At 45.2% G+C, this 20369-nt stretch overlaps 1 protein-coding gene and 1 non-coding gene across 11 annotated transcripts in view; one reads left to right on the top strand and one right to left on the bottom strand.

The window, feature by feature from the left end:
- Positions 1-20369, top strand: part of ARHGEF37 (Rho guanine nucleotide exchange factor 37) — a 52982-nt gene that overhangs the window by 11248 nt on the left and 21365 nt on the right. For all 10 annotated transcript variants that reach the window (XM_047730698.1, XM_047730692.1, XM_047730690.1 and 7 more), the window contains 3 exons: positions 4851-5047; positions 6224-6347; positions 15484-15631. In XM_047730698.1, the coding sequence (XP_047586654.1) occupies positions 4862-5047; positions 6224-6347; positions 15484-15631 (458 nt within the window). In that variant the 5' untranslated portion in view covers positions 4851-4861. The remainder of the gene's footprint in view (positions 1-4850; positions 5048-6223; positions 6348-15483; positions 15632-20369) is intronic.
- Positions 14005-14112, bottom strand: LOC125101402 (U6 spliceosomal RNA). The gene has a single exon (XR_007127818.1). It is a non-coding gene; the product is annotated as a U6 spliceosomal RNA (small nuclear RNA).

Raw genomic sequence — 20369 nt, forward strand, 5'->3', positions numbered from 1 at the left:
TTAAGCAAATAGGACTTCTCCTACTTCAGCAATAAAAAGGAAGGAACTACTGATACATGCAACAATTTACAGGAATCTCCAGGACATTATGCCGATTGAATAAAGTCAGTCCCCAGAGGTGACACACTGTAATGATTCCATTCACATACATTCTTGAAATGACCAGATGATAGAAGTGAAGAATAGATTCCTGATGGCCAGGGGTTAAGGTTGGGATGGAGCTGGAGGGAAGTGAGTGAAAAGGGAACATGAGGGATCCTTGTGATAGAAATGAGCTGTGCCTTGCTTCTATCCTGGCTGTGAGATTGTTTTAAGAGTTTTGCAAGATGTTGCCATTGAGGAAATTGGGTAAAGGTACATGGAATCAGTTTATTATTTATTATAACTGCATGTGAATCTCTATCTCAAAATCAGAAGTGTAGGTCAAAACAAGACAACTTCAGATCCCATTAAGTCCCTTTTGATATGTCCTCAATTCCATTTCTCTGCTTCCCTTTCCAGAGGCTGCTACCATCCTGAATTTACTGTTGATCATGTTCACAAAATTTTTAATACATATATATGATATATATTATATTATATATTATATATATTATTTATATATTATATATTATAATATATATTTTTATTTACAGTGTTAGTGAGACTACCCATTATGATATATGAATTTGTAGTTTGTTCATTTTCACTGTTGTTGAGAATTCCATGGTATGGATATATTACAAGTTAATAACCCATTCTCCTGTTGATGGACATCTAGGTTGTTTCTAATTTCCTATCATCAGCAGTGCTGCAGTGAACATTCTTGTCTCCAATCCTTGTGTATAGGAGGAGAAGTTTCTTTTTTTTTTATGAGTTTATTTATTTATATGACAGAGAGATTGAAAGAGAGCACAAGTAAGCAGAGTGGCAGGCAGGGAAGAAAGAGAAGCAGGCTCACTGCTGAGCAAGGAGCCAGATGCCGGACTTTATCCCAGGACGCTGGAATCGTGACCTGAGCGGAGCCTTCCGCTTAACACACTGAGCCACCCAGGCGCCCCCAAGTGGACAAGTTTCTTAAAGACAGGTTATCTCTAAGAGTAGAACTGGCCTGATGGTGCAAGCATTTTTAACTTTTCTAGTTATTGCCAAATTGCTCTTTGGAGTGGTTGCAACAATTTACATTACCATATCGGTACATGAGACTTCCCAGTCATCTACAGTCTCACCAACATTTTTATATTTTGCCAGTCTGATGGGCATGAAATGTTATCTCACTGTGATTTTTTTTTTTTAAGATTTTATTTATCTATTAGAGAGAGAGAGAGAGAGATCACAAGTAGGCAGAGAGGCAGGCAGAGAGAGAGAGAGAGAGAGGAGAGAGGGAAGCAGGCTCTGCTGAGCAGAGAGCCCGACACGGGGCTCGATCCCAGGACCCTGAGATCATGACCTGAGCCAAAGGCAGAGGCTTAACCCACTGAGCCACCCAGGCACCCGTTACTTTTGTTTTTAAAGATATATTTATTTGAGGGAGAAAGAGAGTGCATGAGCACAGGGGCAGAGAGAGGGAGAGAGTCTCAAGCAGACATCACGCTGAGCTTGGAGCCTGACGCAGGGCTACGATCCTAAGGTCATGACTGAAGCCAAAACCAAGAGTCCACACTTACCCCACTGAACCACCCAGGTGCCCCCATTGTGGTTTTACTTAATCACATTTGCCTCATTTGTGTATTAGCCATTTAAACTTCTTCCTTTGTCAGTTACCTGTTCATACCTATATCGGCTAGAGTTTAGTTGGAGAGAACACAGGTCATTCTGTTTTAACCAGAGTTGGAGGCTCAGCTAACTGCACCATGCAGATGTCCCTCCATGTCTTTAAATAGCATGCAGGTACTGTCGAATGAGCTTTTGGTTTATGTATTATTCTTTGACTTTCTACCACGGAAGATTTAGTTGTTTTTTTACTCCCCTCCACCACACATACACACTCCTCCCACGACCACATACTCCCAGTATAGTTATACATCATATTGTTTAGGTCACTTGCATTATAGTGTGTATAAATTGTATTTATAACTGAACCAGGCAGCAATGTACAATTACTTTTATTTTTCCTGCACAACTTTTTAAATTTTTTAAATTTTATTTATTTATTTTTAAAGATTTTATTTATTTGAGAGAGAGAGCGAGTGAGAGAGAGAGTGAGAGAGTAGAAGGTCAGAGGGAGAAGAAGACTCGCTGTGGAGCTGGGAGCCCGATGTGGGACTTGATCCCAGGACTGGAGGATCATGACTTGAGCTGTAAGCAGTCGCTTAACCAACTGAGCCACCCAGGTGCCCTGGCACAACTTTTTTTTTTTGCTTTTAATTTTTTATTATAAAATATGACAAACAGAAAAGTGAAGCTGAGTGAATTTTCACAAAACAAACCCCCATATAACCACCACCCCGGTCAAATAACGACCACCACCCTGGAAGCCCCCTCATGTCTTCTCTTATTATCAGTCCTCTTACCCCTTCCACAAGGGTAACTGCTCTGGCACAACTTTTTTAACAATTGTTTTGTGTTTGTTTGATGGTTTACCTCTTAGTTTTGTATGTATGATCTGTGTGATTATCCCTAAAGATATACCGTGTTCTTTATCGATTCAATGAATCTATTCTCAGGACGTTCTAGCACCTTCTGAAATACCATAGACTGTTTGCCATCGGCCTGTAGCCAGGGGTCAGTCCTAGGATTTTCCTTCCCCATCTGGGGATTTCCTTGGCCCTTCTCACTGTAGATCACCAGTGCCCTCCACCTGTGTCTTCCTCTTTCCTGTTTCTTTATTTTGGTGGAGGATATTTATTCTCCCATAGTTTTCTGAGAAGAGGAACATACAAGGATAAATTCTCTAGGCTTTCAAGGTTCTGCAGTTTCTCCTCAATGGATCTAGATACGGATTTTTAAAATACTTATCCTGTTAGGGACTTGTACTTCCTGGATCTAAGAATTCATATATATATATTTTTTCTTTTTTTCTTTCTTTCTTTCTTTTTTTTTTTTTTTACAAATTCTGGGCAATTCTTACTCTTATTTCTTTGAATATTGCCTCTCCTTACTCTCTTTATTCTTGCCTTCTAGAATTCAGATTTGATGCATGAACCTTCTTCTTTCAATATCCAGATTCCTTAAGCTCTCTTTCATATTTTCCATGCTTTTCTCTCTCTTTAGCAATCTGGATAATTTCTTCAGATCTCTGTGCCCTTTTGGTATTTCTCTTTTCTAGATGTCTATTTAATCTGCCTATTCAGTGTTTAATTTTGAAGACTTTATGTTTAATTTCTGTAAGTTCTGTTTGGTGCTTTAAAAAATCAAAATTGCACAGGTCTTTTTTTTTATATATTATGGGGTTTTTTCCCCCCTTGCTTATTTTACAGTTTTTACCTGATAGTTTGACTCTCTGGTGTTCTTGGGGTCTACTCCTGCTCATTGCTGTGGAGATCTTGTAATTTTGGATGGCAAACTCATCTTCAGGACAGGGTTCACAGGTGGAGACATTTTATTTCTATGAGCACTCAGAATAGCATTAGTCCAGAAATGTTTTTGTCAGTTTCTCAGCTTTGGGTTACTTGGGCCACATGTGTAGTATTAATTTGAACCTAAAGCCCAGTGAGGGCAGGCCTGTTTTTATGAATTTTCAGAGGGGACTTTTTGTCCTCGTGTAGGACCCAAGCCAAGAGGACTTCATCTTCTATGTGAGTGGGGGACATTTTTTCTTTTCGATCCACCATTTTACTGGAGTCTTTGGGGGTCCCAGTTCTGTGAAGAAGTTTGTCTCCTGTTCCTGTCTGAACACCTGTGCCCAAGTCCCTGGTTGCCTGAACTTGGCCATGCCCTTTTCCCTGCCCACTTCTACTTGGGGCCCCAGCCACGTCCGCTCAGCTGCTCCTGCTCTGCTTTCCAGTTCTCTCTGTTTGGGGGTCTTGCTATTTCCTTTCCTCTCTTACAAGCCCTGCCGGGCTTTGAGGAGGGAGTTTTATGCCGATACAGCCTGTCTAGGATGTTTTGTAGCAGGGAGGGGTTTTAGGCCATGTTGTTCACAGTATTGCCATTTGTACCTTTAAGCCTAGAGATAAAGGGGTTGTGGGAGTGTCAGGGAGGAAAGGTCCATCGGGCTGGGAGGTTCAGGAAAGGGAAGGGAAGATGAATGTCCAAGGGTAGAGACATGGGAGGGGGCCTAGCAGGTGCAAAAGCACAGAAGCAGGAAATGACTGTGCAGGCCCGGAGGAAAGCACGTAGCTCTCTTTGGCTGGAGGATGGTCTGTGAAGGGGAAAATGAGCTTGGAGCCGGACCACAGAGCAGCAGGGAGCTGTTCAAACCCCATAGCGCAGAATGCCATGATCACAGCTTTGTTTCAGGAAGTGTAAGCTGGAAGCACCTCCAGGATGTGTGGGTGTGGGCGGCAGCCAGAGGGAGAGGGCTTTAGACTTGGAACAGTGCTCCTGGAGGCTATGGAAGAGCCCATGGGATGGACTACAGGGCCCGATTGGGGTAGTGGGGGTAGAGAGGAGGGAACCCCTGGGACAGAGGGTGGGAGAGACTGGGCTGAACCAAATAAAGAAATCTGGGTCAAGAGCTGGGAAAAAAATAGAAGAAAAGCTAGGCAAACACATTATCTGAACCCTGGAAAATGTCAGCAATTACGAGCCTTGTTCTACCTTTTCAAATTGCTCAGATACTGCCCACAAATGCTAATACACATTTCATTGTGCGATGTGCAAGCTAGAGATGTTTTTAGGCCACTTGATGAATAGTTGTCTTTGGATTAGACACAGTATGTTCCAGTAGTGCTCCTGGAAGTGAGTTGGGATGTGTTTGCCTTTCCTAGAACCTGCCGACATGGCTGAACATGGGACTGATGAGCCGTCTTCCAGGACAGGGAGTCCTGACGGAGAAGGCCAGGCCTCTGGGGACAGACTGTCGCTGCATCAGAGGCTGGCTGTCAGGGAGCTCATTGACACTGAGCTCTCCTACCTGCACCTGCTCCGGCTCTGTGCCTCTGACATCAGGAGCCGCCTGCAGCAGGTACGGGGGCTGCACACAGCCTCCCTTAATAGGGGCAGACCTGGGTCCTGGTTTCTGAGACCCCACAGCTCTTCCAGGAGCAGGCCTGATGGAGGGGAAGGTGTGGTGGCCGGGAAGTCATCTGGATGGAAGCTGGGGTGCTTCCATTTACTGGGCGTGCAGCCTTCAGCCAGGCCTTTAACACATCAGAGCCTCAGTGTATGCATCTGCTAAATGGAGAGAGAAGTAATCACCCCAGAGAATTAAGTGAGCTAATGCATAAAGTAGCCCTTTATCAAATTTACAACAGATTGCTTAAACTGACCTATATTCCAGTCGTCTCATTTAGGAGATGGCAACAGGAAGAAGTTATCATGATGGTGGGTTTTTACATCTTTTTTTTTTCCCTCTTGATTTCAGAAATAATACAAGCTCTCTTTATAAAATATAAAGTATCCCTTAGCATGTAAGCACCATTAGGGCAATGTACCCCCAGTTCTGGACTCATAAATCAGAGACCTCCAATTAGTGTTTCTTGAATGAAATACTCAAGTGGGAAATGTGGGAAGTGAAAGTTTTCTCATATTTTACTTTCCAGAAATTAGGATTTTTCTCTGTAGGTATTAAGCAAACAACTACAGGTTGTTACTTACTCCAACAAAAATAAGAGCACACTCTAGAAATCTTTCTGCAGTTAGCTCTTCCTACTTGATTGTGCATCCAGGACACACACACACACACACACACGCACAATCTCCTGCATACACCCATGCACATATATAGATGTCCTACAGTAGAATTGCCAGTTCATAGTAGCTGGAGTTCAGAATATATGTCAAGGTAATGGTGGTGGGTGCCAAGTATGTCAGAGCTGGAAGGAAATCCAGCTTTCCACCCTAATCTGACAGATAGGGAAACTGAGGGAAGAAACATGATGGCTGCCAGCAGATCTGGGATAAAACCCCAGTTTAGCTTTCATTCCATGCTGAGCCCTCCATCTCTTCCTCACTTCCTGTAGAGTAATGAGAACACCTAATTTATAAAGTTTTTCAAAACCTTGCAAACATTCCACTGTGACAATATTCCCAAGAGTAATAGGACCCTGAAGGTGTGAATGTTCTGGACTGATGTCCAAAGTCTGCAAACCGTCCCTCTGCTCAACTCCCAGAGACTCCTATGGTTTTTTGTTCCTTCTAGCTGCCCCAGGGAGATCTGGATGTCCTGTTCTCAAATATCGATGATATCATTGAGGTGAACAGCAGATTTCTTCATGATCTGCAAGAGACAACATCCAGGGAAGAGGAACAAGTGTACTTAATTGGTAAGCAAAAGACAAGGCAGTTGTCAGCCCTAGATTCCCATGAATTGTCCTCAGCATGTGGGTATTGCTGAACTATCTCCAGTTCCAGGGAAATGCCGTTCAATGGGAGTTTCCTTTGGGGATCTCTGAAATACAGCATGACAGAGCTGGTAGGACCCTCAAATAATATCCAGCCCAATCCCATCACTTTACAGAAAACGAGATTGGGGCCCAGAGACAAGGAGGGACTAATTTGGTTAGTGGACTGGCTGAGCCATTAGTTATTTACTAAGCTTAGTTATATACAGAGCACTTGCCAGTTACTATGCTGTATGCTGGGGTCACAGCATCAACAAGTGAGTCCAAGTTCCCATTCTTAAGGCTTGACAAGTTAGAGAGACAGCAGATAAACAGATAAACAAGAGAATTTTAGAAAATAATTTAGAATTTGAAGAAAAGAAACAAATGCAGTAACCCTTGGATATGATAGTAGTCCTCCTAGGAAGGGGGCATTTGAACTGAGATCTGAATATTAGTAAGGAGATGGCTATGGGATCTGGAGGGAGAGCAGAAAGAATGGCTGTGCAAAGGCCCTGAGGCAGGGTTATCCCTGCCTAGAAAGTTTGAAAGACAGACAGAAAGAAGCCTAGTATTACTCCAGGGAAGTTTATGAGGAGAGTATGTTTGGAGATGAGATGGAAGAGGTGGAGAAGGACTGAATCATGTAGGGCCTTCTAGGCCTTGGTAAGGAGTTTGAATTTTATTCTGAATGTGATGAGAAACTATTCAATGGTTTTGAGCAGGAAAGCGATATGGTCCTCTTTATCTTTTTGATGACCTCTTTGGCTATTGCGGACAGTGGGTATGAGGGAGTGGCAAATATGGAAGCATGAGACCAGTGGGGATCTCACTGTCACCCAGGTGAGAGATGGTGGGAGTGTCCTCACTCTGGGATGGTTAGGAGGACCCTTTAGAGCATAAAGGAGGTAGGATGAGTGGGGATAAACCTCACACCTGTGTCCCACATTCTCTTCTCATCTGTTGCCCTGAGCTTACACCACAGAACCCCAAGGTCAGGGGTTTTGAGTGGAGTCAGGCAGGGAAGGTGAAAGGGTACCAGGTAGAGAAGGGGGGCAGGGAGGGCACCCAGCACAGAGCCCACCCAAGTTCCCTGACCTTTACATCACCAATCTACCCTTTCTGAGACATGAATGATGATGGAGATTAAAAATAACAAGTACACACATTTTTTTAGAAAGCCCATTTTCTGAGTGTTTACTAAATGCTTAACACTTATGGAGTCATGTATTAACTCATTTCATCCTCACAACAACCCGGAAAGGTAGACACTGCTACCTCATTTTACAGTTGAGGACACGAGGCACAGAGTGGGGAAGTAACCCATCGAGGTCACGCGGCTAGTGGCAGAGCCAGGATTTGAACTTGGTAGTCAGTTTCCGGAGCCAGTGCTCTCTTAACTGTGGCACTGAGCAGCTTCCACGTAGTGGAGAACGGTAGTGAAGCCTGTGAACGTGTTTATTATTCCCTTGAGAATAGAGTTCCTTATTGAAACAGCAATGCGAATGAGTTATCATTTCCTATAAAAGACAGATGAACACAAAATGAAAGAACAAGATTTTTTTTAAGTAGCTAAGTAGATATTCTTAACATTTATCATTTTATCCTTATTTCTATTACAAATTACCATTTATTTGAGTGGGAATCAGTATAACCTCAGGCTGAGGACACGCTGGGGTCCAGGGACTCAGAGTCAGGTTCTCCTGTTGCTGTGGTTTAAGGTTCGATGCCGTTCCTTGTGTGAGGGGCCTTGGTTGGCAGTCTCTGCCTTCCTGGTTGACCTGCAGCGAAGAGTCAGGATGTCACTTTGTTTTTCCAAACACTCTGCTCCCTGCCTTCCTGGTAGAGCTGCCAGATAAAATACAGGTCCCAGGGGGGCCTGGGGGGCTCAGTGGGTTAAAGCCTCTGCCTTCGGTGCAGGTCATGATCTCAGGGTCCTGGGATCAAACCTCACATCGGGCTCTCTGCTCAGCATGGAGCCTGCTTCCTCCTCTCTGCCTGCCTCTCTACCTACTTGTGATCTCTGTCTGTCAAATAAATAAATAAAACCTTTAAAAAAAATACAGGTCCCAATTAAATTTAAGCTTCAGATAAACAATGAATAATTTTTTAAAGATTTTATTTATTTGAGAAAGAGAGAGAGAGAGATTGAATGTGCACGATGAGCAGGGGAAGGGTCAAGCAGACTCCCTGCTGGACGTGGAGCCTGATGCAGGGCTCCATCCCAGGACCCTGAGCCAAGGTCAGACACTTAACTGCCTGAGCCACCTGGGCGCCCCGTCAGTGAATAATTTTTTAGTATCAGGATGTCGCATGCAACATTTGGAATATACTTATACTAAAAGTGTGTTCATTATTTAGCTGAAATTTAGTCCTGTATTTTTTCCCCTCTGATATGGCAGTCTGATTTCCTGTCCTATTTCCTGTTTCCTTTACAGAGTCTACAGAAAATAGCCTTCTCATCCTCTGACCCTTGTGGTTAGCCGAAAAAAGGCACAGAGAATCCACATGGCTCTTCTCTTCGGTGCCCTATGTATTGGGTCAAGACTGCCCTGGCTTCTGCCAGCTCTCTATTCCTGATCTTGCCAGCCCCCTCGCCTTCCTGCATAAGGAAGGCCCTTCTCCCAATCCTGCAGACACAGCATTTCAAAAGATTTTTAGCTCTCAGGCATAGCTGTCTTTTACAGGCTTTTTTTCCCCCAGATGACTTAGGTCCCCTGTCCTTTTCGAATGAGTCCATTACAACTCTGACATTCACAGGCGTCTCTGCCCCGGGTTATCTCACCAGAAGGTGCCCTGGTATAGCTCAGTGCAGTCCAGTAGAAATGTAATTCAAGCCATACACGTCATTGAACATTTTTGAGTAGCTCCATTTGGAAAATTAAAGAAGAAAGTAAAATTAATTTTAGTATATTTGATTTATCCCAATATGTCCAAACTCATATTTTAACATGTGATCAATATAAAAGTTATTCGTGAGACATTTTGCTTCTTTTTTGTACTAAGTCTTTGAAATCCAGTGTCTTTTATACTGACAGCACATCGCAATCAAGATCCTCCATATTTCTAGTCCCCAAAGGCCACATATAGCCGGTGACCTCTGCCTCTGGGCTGTATGGGTCTAATGGTTTGGAGTCTGACTGGCAAGGCTCTGCTGCCCACCGGTTCCTGTGGGTCTCCGAGCCTCAGTTTCTGCCTCTTTGAAATGTGCCAGCCATGACGCTGAGTAGCACAGATAGCTCCTTCATTCTCACAATACTCTGACTAGTTGATTACTATTATTATTGTCTCCATCTTACTAAAGAAAAACCGGAAGCTCAGAAAAGTTCAATAATTTCCTCAAGGTCATACAGCTTGGCCAGGCAGAGTCAAGAGCCATAACCCTTGACCATCTTGACTCTCTTTCTTATCTTTCTGATTCATCCCAGCTGTAGGTATACTTTTTTTTTTAGAAAGATTTTATTTATTTATGACAGAGAGAGACACAGTGAGAGAGGGAACACAAGCAGGGGAGTAGGAAAGGGAGAAGCAGACTCTCTACTGAGCAGGGAGTTGGATGTCGGGGCTCCATTCCAGGACCCGGGGATCATGACCGGAGCTAAAGGCAGACGCTTACCCACTGAGCCACCCAGACACCCGATAGGTATTCTTTTGATGCTGGGAGTAACTTTTCCACTGGAGTGACTTGTTCACAGTCTGTGGCCATAAGGCAAGACGAAAAGAAGTTTTAAGTCTTTACTTTTGCATTCCTGGTGTTCCTGCCCCTTTGGATAGCCGTACTTCCTGGGAGTTTGCCTTCCTCTACCGCTGGCCATGCTACGCTACAGTTCCTTCGCCATCAGTCACATTTGTGTTGACCCCTTCCTGGGTTAAGAAGAATGTGGGAACCGCCCTACATTTCAGGGCTGCCCCCAGGCTGTCTCTTAGCTGGGATGGTCTCTGCAGTTGGCTGATCTCCTGGCATGCACATTCTCCCTAGCGACAGTTTTGTGTCCTCTTTTCTCTGTGCTCCCTCCTTCTGGGGGCTTCTCCTGAGGCATTCTCTCTGAGGATCGGCTGGGTCAGAACTGGGGAAGTGGACTGGTCCTGTGTGGCAGTCTGGGTGGCTGAAAGCTAGACCATGCCGAGCTAGGCACTGTCCCACGTGTCTTATGGGGTCTGGTCCAGGTCAGAGGCCCAGACTGTAGCTTCAGCAGGCAGTAGGGTCTGCTGGGCTTCCTGTGGTCCACAGCCCCCCACTTCCGTTCTTGGCTAACACATTTCTCTTCACCCTCACCACTTCCCCCTGGATGGATGACCATAGGCTCTTGTGGGTGGGTGAGGTAGTTTTCTTTCTTTTTTTTAAAGATTTTATTTATTTGACAGACAGAGATCAGAAGTAGGCAGAGAGGCAGGCAGAGAGAGAGAGGAGGAAGCAGGCTCCCCGTTGAGCAGAGAGACCGACTCGGGGCTCGATCCCAGGATCCCAGGATCACGACCTGAGCTGAAGGTAGAGGCTTTAACCCACTGAGCCACCCAGGTGCCCCGAGTGAGGTAGTTTTCTAACTGCCATTCCTGTAACCACTTTTGACCCCTAGTTTAGTCTCAACATAGTATAGATTTTTTTTTTTTAATTAATAGACTTTACTTTTTAGAATGCTTTTAGGATTACCGACAAAATAAGTAGAATGTACGGGAACTCTCATATGGTCCCACTCTCCGTAACTCATAGAAGTGGAATTTGTATTTTTCCTCTTGTGTTTGGCTCTCACTTGGTATAATGTCTTCAAAGTTCTTTTTAAACTTTCTAAATCTTGGGCATCTGGGTGGCTCAGTAGGTTAAGCCTCTGCCTTCAGCTCTGTTCCTGGTCTCAGTCAGGGTCCTGGGATCGAGCCCCGCGCTGGGCTCTCTGCTTGGCTGGGAGCCTGCTTCCTCCTCTCTCTGCCTGCCTCTCTGCCTACTTATGATCTCTCTCTCTCTGTGTCAAATAAATAAATAAAATCTTAAAAAAAGAAAAACAACTTTCTAAATCTTAAAATAATTTTAGATTTACAGAAAAGTGGCAAAAATAGTACAGAGGTCCTAAACAACCCTCAAACTAGCTTTTCCTTATTTTAACATCTCAGATATCCATAGTATATATATATTTTTTTTAAAGATTTATTTATTTATTTATTTGACAGAGATCACAAGTAGACAGAGAGGCAGGCAGAGAGAGAGAGAGGGGGAAGCAGGCTCCCTGCTGAGTAGAGAGCCCGATGCGGGACTCGATCCCAGGACCCTGAGATCATGACCTGAGCCGGAGGCAGCGGCTTAACCCACTGAGCCACCCAGGCGCCCTCCATAGTATATTTTTGATACCAGAAATTAGCATTATTGCAACGCTATTAACTCTACAGACCCTATTCACATTTTGCCTGCTTTCCTACAGATGTCTTTTTTTCTGGCCCAGGATCCAATCTAGGTTACCACAGTTCATTTTTTTTTTTTTAACATTTTATTTATTTATTTATTTGAGAGAAGAGAGAGACAGTGAGAGAGAGCATGAGCAAGGAGAAGGTCAGAGGGAGAAGCAGACTCCCCATGGAGCTGGGAGCCCGATGTGGGACTCGATCCCGGGACTCCAGGATCATGACCCAAGCTGAAGGCAGTCGCCTAACCAACTGAGCCACCCAGGCACCCACCACAGTTCATTTTATTGACATGTTCTCTTGGCCTTCTTTAGTCTGTCTGTCTTTTGTGACCATATACTTCTGAAGAGTCTGAGCCAGGTTTGTAGTATATCTGTCACTTTGAAGTTTTCAGTTATTAAAATTAAAATGATATTATAGATTGTATAAAAGCTTAGGTATGTATAATCTATATTTTATAAATTATAAAAGTACATATTTATAAACATTTTATGTATTTATAAAATTAAAATTATTTTTGGGACACCTGGGTGGCTCAGTTGGTTAAGCCACTGCCTTTGGTTCAGGCCATGATCCCAGGGTCCTGGGATAGAGTCCCACATCAGGCTCCTTGCTCAGCAGGGAACTTGCTTCTCTCTCTGCCTCTGCCTGCCACTCTGCCTGCTTGTGTGCTCTCTCTCTCTCTCTCTGACAAATAAATAAATAAAACCTTTTTAAAAAATTAAAATTATTTTTATTCTTAAATTGACATAATACATTTTTGGCAATAATATCCTGGCCAATGTCCTGTCCTCCTTAGTGTGTCAGAACACGGGCACTTGCTGTTCCCATATGTTATTACTTAGAATAATGTTAACTTTGATCACATGGTTGATAGAAGGTAATATCTGTTGTGTTTTTCCACTATAAATATTATTCCACTATAAGTACTATAAGTAATATATATAATTTTCCCCTTGTTATTCATAAATAGCTTATGGAGAAAAACTTTGATAGTATCCAAATGTCCTATTTCATCTCAAACTTTCACCCATTAGGTTTTTTTTTTTTTAAGATTTTATTTATTTATTTGAGAGGGAGAGAATCAGAGAGAGCATTAGCAGGGGGAGCAGCAGAGGGAAAGGGAGCAGCTGAGGCAGAGGGAGAATTCTGCAGGCTCCCCACCGAGCAAGGAGCCCGATGGGGGACTGGACCCCAGGACCCTGGGATCATCACCTGAGCAGAAGGCAGACGCCCCACCCATTAGTTTTAACATCCATCAGTGGTTCTTGCCTACAAGAACTATTACTGGTGTTCTCATGGTAATTTCTATTTCGCTTATCCCTTCGACATTTATTTATGGCAATTTTTCTGTAAGCAAGAACTGTCCCTCCATGCGCATTCATTTGTTCAGTTATTTATTTATGACAGTATGGCCTCTTGAATGTTTACTTTATTCCATGAGTCAGAATCCAGTACTATCGTTATTTATTTTCTTGTTCAGATTGTACCAGTGTTGGCCATTGAGAGCTCCTTCCAGTTGGCTCCCATGTCCTCGTAGTACGCCTCTGACAATTTTTGAGAACATCCTTATTTTCTGACACCACAAGGTGTTCCAGGCTCATCTTGTGTTTCCCTGCCTTGTCTTTGGAATCAACCATTTCTCCTAGGATCCCTGGTTCCTATTTGGGGAGAATAGTATTTAGACACCAAGCTCTAGGCTGTAGGTGTGCTCATTGCCCCTGGGATGTCAACTAATAGAGCTGGGATATATATGTATATATACTAGTATATGCATATACACTACATTTCTTTCTATATCTATCTGTCTGTATTTATATATTGAAACCGTGAACTCATACCGATACCTACAATTCCAGTCCATCCAACCCATGCTCACCTCTCATCCCTATTACCCAATCCCATTCCCTCGTTCTTTCCACCCCAATCCATCCACCTGCTGCAGGTAACCAATCTCATAAATTTCTGATTTAAAAATATGGAGTGTGGGGCACCTGGGTGACTCAGTCGTTAAGCATATGCCTTCCACTCAGGTCATGATCCCACGGTCCTGGGATCAAGCCCCACGGTCCTGGGATCAAGCCCCACGTCCTGACTCTCTGCTCAGCGTGGAGTCTGCTTCCTCTCTTTCTCTGCAGCTGCCCCTGCTTGTGTGCACGCGTGCTCTCTCTGTCAAATAAATACAATCTTTAAAAAATAAATAAAAAATAAAAATATGGAATGCTTCATAAATTTGCCTGTTATTCTTGTGCAGGGACCATGCTCATCTTCTCCATATTGTTCCAACTTCCGTGTATGTGCTGCTGAAGCCGAGCGCTAGAGTGGTCTTTTTAACACAGAAAGCAGATCATCCCTGCTCAAACCCCTGCCTCTATTAGAAGAAAACACAAAGGGGCGCCTGGGTGGCTCAGTGGGTTGGGCCGCTGCCTTCGGCTCAGGTCATGATCCCAGGTCCTGGGTTCGAGCCCCGCATCGGGCTTTCTGCTCAGCAGGGAGCCTGCTTCCTCCTCTCTCTCTGTCTGCCTCTCTGCCTACTTGTGATTTCTCTCTGTCAAATAAATAAATAAAATCTTTAAAAAAAAAAAAAAGAAGAAGAAAACACAAACACTTTACTCCATCTTACCTACCTACTTGAGGCCCTGTGTGATCTGGCTGCAGCTGCTGGATTATTTTCTCTGCTTTGTGCCCTTGTTTCCTCTGCTTCGGCTATTCTTGCCTTTTTGCTGTTGCCCATATGCCCAGTGCTCTCCTGCCTAAGGCTTGAAGCCCTTTGCATTTTCTTTCCGAAAGCCTGGAGTGCTGCTCCCACTCCACGTTCCCAGGGCCCGGGTGTTTCTGGTCTCTGATAAACATGCACGTCCTCCTGGAGGCCTTCCTTATGGAGATCTTCTACTGCTTTCTAACGCTTGGTTATGCTTCTTCGTATCATCGCATTGTGACAGGTGTAACGTATTTACTTACTGCCTGTCTTCACCACGGGGACACAGGCTCCATGAGGCAGGGACTTTGTTTTGTTCGCAGGGCGCAGAAGGGGGCATGACGTCTAATCCATAGATAAGCAGTTGGTAAATATTGTGGGAGTCAAGTTTGCATCAGATGTTTTTACACGCTGTGTTTGATTTAGTTCTAACAACAACAACAACACCTGGAGGTGAAGACTCTTATTCTAATCTGTGGGTGAGAAAATAGAGGGTCCAGGAGGTCAAGGGCTCACCCTAGGTCATGCCCCAGGGGAAGGGTTGGCTGGAGAGCTGTTTCTGGTCCTCTCTGACTGCAGAGCCCATACAGGTGACAACCTGTGCTCTGCTTGAGCGTGTCTTTGTAGACTGGGGGTTTGAAGTTGTCCTTGGCACACACGTGATTGTAAAGGTGTGACACGAGTATGTTCTGGGACCTGTAAGGCACCTCACTAATAATATTACTGCTCTAATGATAGCCGTGCTTTAGTAAGACTCCCCGGGTGCCAGCCTGAGCAGCGTTCCGTCACATAATCCTTCCAGCAGCCTTTTGAAAGCAAGATGGAAACTCAGGAAGAAGAGGTAATTTGCCCAAAGTGGCCCAACAGGTCAGGCCTGGCGGTCTCAATCCCCAGTGGAGGGCTCATCTGTCTAACTCACCACCTCCATGTCCCAAGTGAGGGGACAGACAGACATGCCTTTGGGGGCCTCTGTTGCTTTTTCACCATCAGGCAACTTGTTCCTGGAATTCCAAGAGGAGCTGGAGCGAGTCTACAGGGTCTACTGTGCCAGCTACGACCAGGCCTTGCTGCTGGTGGAGACCTACCGGAAGGAGCCAGAGCTGCAGCGAGAGATCCAGAGCGTCATCGAGGCCGTGGTGTGAGTAGCACGACCAGTGCGCATGCGCTCCTGCTGCCTTCCGCCCTGGGGGCGGGAGCCGTCCGGGTCTCTCCCCTCCTCGGTGCTGCTGGTACTGCTGCAGTGGCTTCGAGTAACAAAGGTTTATGCCTTCCTGATGCTCCACTGCGGGTCACCTGAGGCTCTTCTCTGGGCCATCCTCGCTTTGGGGCCCACGCCGACAGCAGCCGCTCTCTGGGTTATTGCCAGTAACTGCGGCAAAGGGCAAGGGAGCTCTGGAGGGCTCGATGCTGCCAATAAGTGCACCAGGCCAGGGGCGCCTGAGTGGCTCAGTGGGGGAATTAAGTGCTCCTGGCCAGAAATGATATGCATCCCTTTCTGGTAATTCATGGCCCAGACCTAATCCCATGGCTTTGTCTACCTGCCAGGAAGCCAGGGTATGTCACCCTGCTTGGGGGTCCAGAGGTGGAAAAGCAGAAACATTTGGTGAACAACACTCCTTTCTCCCACGGGAAGGGCAGTGAGATGGTGGGAACCATGTGCTATAGGAAGCATGGCATGAGGTGGACTCAGATCACCCCGGAAGGCCTCTCCACACACAGTTGAAATAGGATCCAAACTGCCCTGGGTGGCCTCACCACCCAGAGCTGGCACCAGTGCATAGACGCTCTAGATAGAAATTTGGAAAGAGCAGGAATTCCTGGGTGGCTCTGTCGGTTAAGTGTCTGCCTTCGGCTCAGGTCATGATCCCATGGTCCTGGGATTGAGTCCCGTATCCTGCTCCCTGCTCAGTCTGTTCCTCCCTCTGCCTGCTGCTCCCCGGCCTGTGCTCTCTCTCACTCCCCCTCAATTTCTGACAAATAAATAAATAAAATATTAAGAAAAAGAAACATGTAGAGAACAGATATTTTTTAAGTTAAAATTTTGAGTGGAGAACAGTTACATAGTTCAGAAGCTTTTTAAAAAATTGATGCCCCAGAAGCTTTAAAAAATCCAAATTTATGCAACACAAAAAATCCTGTCCTGTCCTGTCCAATCCTGTCCGTTCATTTACCTAAGTACTACTCCCAGCCCCAAAGTCATGCTAACCACTTGTAAATTGCTTGTGGATCTTTGTAGAGTTCCTTTATGCATACAGAAGCAAATCAAATATATGCTGTCATTTCACTGCCTTTTTAAAGAAAGTTTGTATTTTTTTTCCCTTCACCATGTATCGTGGACACCCTCCTATTTCAGTGCATACATGTATGAGCCTTTGAACAGCATGTTCTTCTACCACATGGCTGTTCCTCAGTTCATTTAACTGGTTTCTATTAATGGACATTAATTTGCTTCTTTTCTTTTGCTATTACAGATAGCGTTCAGTCATTATTCGTGAGTGTATGTCATTTTACTCAGGTGCATATAGTTCTTTTTTTTTTAAAGATTTTATTTAGAGAGAGAGTGTGTGTGTGTGTGTGTGCATGGGTGGGGGGATGGGCAGTGCAAGATGGAGAAAGAGGCTCTCACGCAGACTCTTCACTGAGTGCAGAGCTCAATGCAGGGCTTGATCTCAGGATCCTGAGATCATGAGCTGAGCCAAAACAAAGAGTCAGACACTCACCCGACTAAGCCACCCAGGTTTCCCACAGGTGCAGGTGTTTCTGTAAGGTGAATGTCCAGAGGTGGACTTTCTAAGTCAAAGAAAGCATATATGGATAATTTTGCTAAGATTGCAAACTTTCCTTCTATAGAGGCTATGCTGTGAGCAAGGTATGGGTGTCTGTTTCCTCATAGCCTCACCAGGGTGTGTCATTAAACTTTAGAGTAATGCCACTGAGAGAGGTGACAAATGGTGTCTCAGTGTGGTTTCATTTTGCATTTACTTCTTATGATTAAAGTTGGTCATTTCCTCGTATATTTAAGATCATTTATATTTCCTTGTCTGGGATTGTCCTGCTTCTTTTCTATTTCAAAAAGGCTTTTACCTTCCCCAGGACAAGCTCCCCAAATGGAGATAGATGAAGGTCATTTTCTGGAAATCAGAATAGTGCAGGAGGATGAGAGGCGGTTGTTATTTTATCTTACTTAGACATTCCCTTTACACCCAAGAGAAAGACTGTGCAGAGTTAGATCTTTGAAGATGATGTTATCTCCTATGGAAGCTCCTGCTTCCTCCCCTGCTCCTCTCCCTTGCCTATCCCCCCAACCTCCTAAAGCCTCCTTTTCAATTACCCATGTCCTGGCTCCTCACTACCCCCCAAAAACTATATTCACTTCCCCCTTCGATTCATCCTTTCATGGGTCTTAGAAACTTAGGTTTTGGGGCACTTGGGTGGCTCAGTGGGTTAAGCCGCTGCCTTTGGCTCGGGTCATGATCTTAGGGTCCTGGGATCCAGCCCCGCATCGGGCTCTTTGCTTGGGGAGAGCCTGCTTCTCTCTCTCTCTCTCTGCCTGCCTCTCTGCCTACTTGTGATCTTTCTCTGTCAAATAAATAAATAAAATCTTTAAAAAAAAAAAAGAAACTTAGGTTTTTGTGAGGGTCACTAAATACATTTCAATAGGAGAGAGGCAGATAACAAAAACAAGAGTGGCGGGGCGCCTGGGTGGCTCAGTGGGTTGGGCCTCTGCCTTCAGCTCAGGTCATGATCCCGGGGTCCTGGGATCGAGCCCCGCATCGGGCTCTCTGCTCAGCGGGAAGCCTGCTTCCTCCTCTCTCTCTCTCTGCCTGCCTCTCTGCCTACTTGTGATCTCGCTCTCTGTCAAGTAAATAAATAAAATCTAAAAAAAAAAAAAAAAAAAACAAGAGTGGTACATGTGGGGCATAAGGGAGCAGTGGAGACTGTGGCCAACCAGAGCCAACAGACCCCATGTAGAGAGCAGCTGCAGCCCTGTTAACGTTCCCTGTATAACAGAGCACCCAGAACAGAATGGCTTAAGACAGACACGTGTTTGGTTCATTCTGCTGCTTGTTAGCAATATGGCTGGGCTCCATAAACGATTCCTCTAGCCCCGCCTGAGCACCTTCACATGCCCGTGATCACCTGCAGGTCAGCATTGCTGATCTCAGCTGGGCTCTCTTGTATGTCTGAGACACCGAGCTGACTCAGATCTGGCTATACAGGCTCCCGTCACCTGGCAGGTGGCCCAGGCTTGTTCACATGGTGGTCATAGGGTTGAGACAGGGGGATAGCGGGAGGGAGGGAAAAGGGAGGTGGGGGGCAGGAGAGGGTAAGACCTTGGGAGGTCTTGGCTGGGAATTGGTGTTCTGTGACAGACCCAAGGGGTGGAAAAATTGACACTGCTTCTCAAGGGGAGGAGTTTCAGGGTCGTACACAAAGTGGGTACAATAGCAGCCGCCCCAACAAAGGGTGTGCATGCAGAGAGTAGAATAATTACAGCCCTACTTTACAAGCCATTCGCCTCAGTTGCCATGTAGGACTGTGAGTCCACTGTGGCCAGACCCTCCGACTACTCAAAAGAAGTCAGAAACTGTGATAGAACATCTCCCAGGTGCCAAATACTGGCATCGAGCTCAGACAGGTTAGAAGCACTGTCGGGGGGCCCTGGTTGGCTCAGAGGCTGCGGTTTCTCATGTCTCCCACACTCCGGTCTTTCCCAGCCAGACCAGTCCACGCTTTTCTCATGGGCTCCGGTGCCACACTGCCCAGTGGTGGATCTGGCTCCGCTCCAGCTCATCCTGGCAGAGCCATTTCATGTCTCCGAACCTGGTTTCCTTACATGTGAAAGGGGGAGTAATAACTGTGCCTCATAGGGGTTTGGACTCACTTGTACCCAAGTGACACTGTAAACCCCAGGTATTACCCTTGTCCGACTGGGCAGTGTTTGTAGTTCTCTAAAACCACACTGTCGCTCTCAGCACTAGTGGTTCCAATACTCTTTTTTTTTTTCCTTTTTTTTAAGGAATTTATTTATTTGAGGGAGAGGGAGAGAGCACAAGCAGGGGGAGCAGCAGAGGGAGAAGCAGGCTTCCTGCTGAGTAGGGAACCCAACGTGGGGCTCAATTCCAGGACCCCAGGATCATGACCTGAGCCAAAGACAGACGTTTAACCAACTGTGTCCCCCAGACGCCCCCCACTTTTTTTAAGAGAGTGAGAGAGGGGTAGGGGAGAGGGGCAGAATGAAAGGGAGAGAGAAAATCTTAAGGAGGCTCCACACCCATCACAGATCCCGATGTGGGGCTCGATCTCATGACCCAGAGATCAAGACCTGAGCCAAAATCAAGGGCCTGACATTCAACCAACTGAGCCACCCAGATGCCCCTCAATGCTCCTTTTTTGTAAAAAAACTTTAATATCCTGACATATATTCTTGAAATAGATCAGCAGATAGATAGATAGAGAGAGAGAGACCCTGCCTGTATACATAACTGGAAAGAAAAGATAATGGCTTAAAAGTAATAAAAAGAAGTAAAAGGAAAATAATGTCTAATAAAGTAATATGTATTTCAGTGTGGAACTGCCTGGGCACCGCTACCCTAGAAATCTAATGAAAGAATCAGATGCTGGCACCTACTTGTAATAAATAAGTTTGGATTCAAGGAAAGAAAAGTCAGAAGCCATTCCACGTAAGAAGTATCAAAAAAGGAAAGAGCAGAGAAGGCACATGCTGTAGAATGACAAGTAGCAATGAGAGCAAATTTGACCTCCCTGTGTATGATAAGAAGAAGCAAACGACATAAATGACCCAGGGATAGCATTGTGCTCTGGGGACAGAGGAAGTGAGGAAGTAGGACGTATGATGTTCTTGCAGATGGTCT

The sequence above is a fragment of the Lutra lutra genome, chromosome 5, assembly GCF_902655055.1.
Source record: "Lutra lutra chromosome 5, mLutLut1.2, whole genome shotgun sequence".
Lineage (NCBI taxonomy): Eukaryota > Metazoa > Chordata > Mammalia > Carnivora > Mustelidae > Lutra > Lutra lutra.